This window comes from Molossus molossus, unplaced genomic scaffold (assembly GCF_014108415.1).
Source record: "Molossus molossus isolate mMolMol1 unplaced genomic scaffold, mMolMol1.p scaffold_m16_p_7, whole genome shotgun sequence".
Classification (NCBI taxonomy): Eukaryota; Metazoa; Chordata; class Mammalia; order Chiroptera; family Molossidae; genus Molossus; species Molossus molossus.
The window spans coordinates 75860718-75866479 of NW_023425401.1; the positions used below are offsets into that span (position 1 = coordinate 75860718).

The window sequence follows — 5762 nt, forward strand, 5'->3', positions numbered from 1 at the left end:
GTTACGAGATAGAAGGTGGGGGAAATTCAGATGGGCTACAATATCCATTGCCATGAAACTGCAAGAGACAAGGTTTCCAACCCGTAGGTTAACATTTGCATACTTAGGACTGGCTACATTTATGACTTAAAAATAATCAGGAATTAGATACGGAGAGAGGTGGGAAAGACTGGTTTTGTGGGCAGAGGGACTCTTGTCAATGCAGAAAAAAATTGCTGAGTATCAAATTAAAGAATAAAAGGAGCTCCCATAGCAAACATTAAAGGGATGAAAATAAGAATAATTGAGGACTTGATGCTCTCAAATGAAGCAGCCTTTCTGATGACACTTATGATGCAAGCTGGTAGCTTGAAAATTGCTCATCGGGTCATAAGGAAAACTCATAAATGCCTCAGAAACCCCAAATGATGATCAGACAGATGTTTCCCAATGATACACATCAGTGATCACATCAAGTTTTCAGACAAGAACTAAGAAAAGGGTCATAACCCAAATGCCTGTCACAGATGTGGTACAACATGTACAAATCCTACCCAAAGTCAGTCACACTGCTGCCTTGCTGGGGCTCTCATGTACAGTAATTTTCAAACATTGTGGCAAGACACCAATGCTCATCAAGCTAATCAGACAACATATACATATTTATTTCAAATTTCTAGGAGGTAAAAAAAAGTTAGATATGGATAATTTACGCATGGCATGCTCAGGGCCGGCTTAAAAATACTCCATTTAATGATATCGAAACATGAATTTGCATCAGTGAAAAGAAACTGGCATAATCCACCTCTTGCATTCAACTTGTCAGATGGTGAAGACCAAAACAGAATGTTTCATCAGTTTTAATTTTTAAATACAATTGTCACATTGGGAAAAGGAAATAAACACAGTAAAATAAACTGTACAAAGGCAAAGTAGAATAACAAAAAATATTTTACTAAAACATAAGATTTACAGAAGTTTCCAGATAAGCCATACAAAATGGTCACAAGCTTTTTCTTGAAGGAAGGATTGATTCTACATTTGACAGCAAAGTCACAATGTTATTAGTGAGGGCCATGATGTTTGTTTAATGTTCCCATTTTGGTTCAAACAATCAAGCTTGTCCATCTACAGTGTCTAAATAAAGTTAGACTTGGCTAGACAGCATATTCTAAAGAACTGGTTCGCTGCTTTTAACCAATGCAGTTAGATCACCATAAAAGGGGGGAAAGGAGCCCATAAAATTAAAATTAAACTACTTCCCCCCCTCAAAAAAAATAATAAAAACACCCACACCCCTGCAGCTAACCCTGACTACCTTCATTCACAGTGTTTATATTTAAACCGTGATGGGGGGAAATGAATAAAAGCAGAGAAGGGTCACTGCTTTTAAACGTTTCACAACAATCCAGATGGTACTTCTAGCCTCTGCTCATGCTTTATAACAGTGAATCAGGACAAGACATAGATTTGCTAATGTGCATTTAATCACCAAAGGACTGAAGATGTCTGGGCTTTTATTCTGTAGTGTTTCTAAGACTGTGTCCATTAAATGCAAACAAAAAGGAATAAGTCTTGGCAGAACAGAAGAAGTGATGCACACTTGATGATCAGATCGATTTAAATATTATTCATGGCATATAGCCTAGTCCATGCTCTGGCTGTTTCTATGGCATGGGCTTGTCGGTCTTCCACTGCTCCACTACGTCATTTGCTAATGGATCGTCTGGATTGGGAGCAATTAACAAAGCCTGGATGGATAGCAGAACTGTGTGAATCTGCAGTGCTGGGGACCACTTATCTTTCAAAATATCTAAACATATTCTTCCCAACTTGTCTACATTAGAATGATAAATTTTGGTCATGAAACGTACTTTAGATGCTGCCATCGGGTATTCTTCTGGAAGGAATAGTTCAAGTTTAAAAGTCCCTCCCTCAAAGGGGGAATTCTGGGGGCCAGCAATGACCACATGAAAATAACGGGCGTTGCTCTCATCTGGTTCTGCTTTAATGCCGGGAACTGGTTCTGCCAGCAAACGCTGGGTTTCCTTGATAATCCTGCGGGGCAGCCCGGCCATCTTGTCAGATCCCAAGTTTGGCCTTCGGTCTAGTCTCCGGCTCTGCTCGCCTCACGCACAAGTGGAAGTCAATCACTTTAAATGTAAATGGATTGAATGCTCCAATAAAAAGACACAGAGTAGCTGATTGGATCAGAAATCTTGGCTCATATATATGTTGTTTGCAAGAGACCCACCTCACAATAAAAGACTTACATAGGTTGAAAGTGAAGGGATGCAAAAAAGTCTTCCAAGCAAACAGAAAGAAAAAAAAGCAGGGGTAGCAATACTCATATCTGATAAAATAGATTTTAAAATGAAGGCCATAACATAAGATAAAGAAGGCCACTACATAATATTGAAAGGATCTATCCAATAGGAAGCTATAACCTTGGTATACATATATGTACCCAATATAGAAGCACCAACATATATTAAAATTTTTTTGGAGAACTTCAAAGACTATATCAACAGAAATACAATCATAGCAGGGGACTTCAACACCCTACTGACATCACTGAATTGATCTTCTAGACAAAAAATTAGCAAGGAAACAGAGACTCTAAATGAGGCACTAGACCAAATGGTTTTAATAGATATCTACAGAGAATTACACCTCCAAACTGCAGAATTCCCATTTTTCTCCAGTGCACATGAGACTTTCTCAAAGATGGGCCACAAACTAAGTCTCTACAAGTTCAAGAAAATTGAAATCATATCAAGCATATTCTCAGATCACAATGACATGAAACTAGAAATCAATTGCAACAAGAACATGCAAAGACATTGGAACACATGGACGGTAATTGCATGTTATTAAACAATGAGTGGGTTACCAAGGAGATCAAGGAAAAATTAAAAACTTCCTAGAAACCAATGAAAATGAACACATAACAGCACAAAATCTATGGGATGCAGCAAAAGCAGTTTTGAGAGTGAAGTTCATAGCACTACAGGCCTACCTCAAGATACAAGAAAAATTTCTAATAGACTATATAACCTCACAACTTAAAGAACAAGAAAGCAAACAAAAAGAAAATTCCAGAGCAAGTAGAAGGAAGAAAATAGTAAAGGTCAGAGTGGAAATAAATGACATGGAGACCAAAAAAAAAAAAAAAAAAATTCGAAAGATCAATGAAACAAAGAGCTGGTTCTTTGAAAAGATAAACAAGATTGATGGACCAATAGCTAGACTCACCAAGAAACAAAGAGAGAGAACTCAAATACACAATATCAAAAATGAAAGGGGAGAAGTAACAAGTGACACCACAGAAATACAAAAAATTGTTAATAACTACTATGAACAATTATATTATATGGCAACAAATTCGTCAATCTAAGGAAAATGGACAAATTTCCAGAAACATATAGTCTCCCAAAATTGAACCAGGAAGTGATAGAAAACTTGAACAGACCAATAACAACTAGGGAAATTAAAGACATAATCAAGACTCTCCCAGCAAACAAAAGTTCAGGCCCAGATGGCTTCATGAGGGTGTTTCATTGAACATTCAAAGAAAAACTATTACCCATTCTCCTCAAACTATTTCAAAAATTTAAGAAGAAGGAAACCTTCGTAAATCGTTTGATGAGGACAGCATAATTCTAAATCCAAAACCAGAAAAAAGACAGTACAAAGAAAAAAACTACAGGCCAATATACCTGATGAACATAGAAGCCAAAATCCTGAATAAAATACTAGCAAATTGGATTCAGCAATACATCAAAACTTGGTATTCACCATGACCAAGTGGGATTCATCCCAGGGATGCAAGGCGGGTACAATATTCACAAATCAATAAACATGATACACCACATAAATAAAATAAAGAATAAAATCCACATAATCATATCAATAGATGCTGAAAAAGTATTCGACAAAATCCAGCATCCATTTCTGATAAAAACGCTCAGCAATATGGGAATTGAGGGATCATACCTTGACATAATAAAGGCAATATATGAAAGACCTACAGCCAATCTTATACTCAATGGGCAAAAACTAAAATCATATCCCTTAAGAACAGAAACAAGACAGGGAGGCCCACTTTTGACACTCTTTTTAACATAGTACTGGAAGTCTTAGCCACAGCAATCAGACAGGAAAAAATATAAAAATGATCCAAATTGGAAAGGAGGAAGTGAAACTCTCATTATTTGCAGATGACATGATATTACACATGAAAAACCCCAAAGACTGCATCAAAAATCTACTAGATCATAATAATGAATTTGGGAAAGTTGCAGGATACAAAATTAATGTCAAGAATTCGATGGCATTCTTATACACCATTGATGAACTTACAGAAAGAGAAACTGAAAAAAGCAATCCCATTTTCCATCATGGCAAAAAAAATTAAGATACCTAGGAATAAAGTTAACCAAAGAAGTAAAGGACCTATTTGAAGAAAACTCCAGGACATTGAAAAAAACAAATGGAGGAAGATATAAAAAAGCAGAAGCACATACCTTGTTCATGGAATGGAATAATTAACATAATTAAAATGTTCATATTACCCAAAGCAATTTATAGACTCAATGCAATCCCCATCAAAATACCAGTGATGTATTTCACAGAACTAGAAGAAATACTTCAAAAGGTTATATGGAAACCAAAAAGACCCTAAATTGCCACAGCAATCTTGAAAAAGAAGGACATGGAGGGACCTGAAAGTATTATCCTAAGCGAAACATGCCAAGCAGAAAAAGACCGATACCAAATGATCTCACTTATTTGTGGAATATAATGAACATAACAGTATGAGGAATAGAGTAGAGCCAGAGACGAGGAAGTAGGGTACATATGACAGCCTCCAGAAGAGGGGGTGGTGGGGGGAGGGAAGAGATAAACCACAGAACTTATATGCATGTAAGCATAATCAATGATCTCGGACAACAAAGCTGGGGACCTGTTGGGGGGTATGGGGAGGAGGGTCAGTGGGGGAAAAAGGAAAACCATCTGTAACAAATATAAAATTTAAAAAATATGGAGGGAGGGATCAAAAGGACCTTCTTTTCTTTAAAAAAGTGTTATGACTTTATTAGTTATTTCTCTAAATTTAGTTTTACTACAAATTATAAATATTTTAAGAAACAGTTTTTAATTTTTAAAAGTTATTTTTTACAATATTAGTATGTGTTTCACTAATTGACTGAAATGACCACTAGGTAAACTATCTTATTAGTTTCTGCTTGTTTTTCTTAACTTTCAAATTATTTAGAAATATTTCTGCATCATCCAAGAGCCAGCTATTCAATGAAATAAAATATAAGTGGAGTGTCTTACATTGTCTCTTGTCCATATTAAGAGCTGAATAAATGACAGCTATTATTATTACTAGTAGTGTGTCTAGTAGTGTTATAAAGAGAGTCAATGAATGTCCAATGAAAGGGATTTGTGGTATAGTACAAATGAGTTGTCTCTACAATTACAAAATAATAACTAGTACATTACATTTTTTGTTACGGTAATTAAAAAGAACTGACTTTAATGATGTGCAAACACCTAGTTCACTTGCTCTGCCTTTTAAAAACAAATGTTATTGGGAAAAAAGTTCATATATTTCAGAAATCCAAATGCACTATGTTTGTTTTAATTCCGTGATTTATTTTTTATGTGTGTTTGAAACATAATTTTATAACATGATAAAGTTTTATGGAGAACTGGTCATGGCCACTAGTTTGTGTAATGTATGTGATATTTAAAAAAATATCTCTGTAATTACT

General features: G+C 35.5%; 1 protein-coding gene across 1 annotated transcript; it reads right to left on the reverse strand.

Annotated features, from left to right (window-relative positions):
* Positions 1-1646: 1646 nt before the first annotated feature.
* LOC118620243 (ubiquitin-conjugating enzyme E2 N-like) lies at positions 1647-2091 on the reverse strand. The gene has a single exon (XM_036247340.1). The coding sequence runs from the start codon at positions 2055-2057 to the stop codon at positions 1647-1649; it is 411 nt and encodes a 136-aa protein (XP_036103233.1). The 5' UTR covers positions 2058-2091.
* Positions 2092-5762: the final 3671 nt, after the last annotated feature.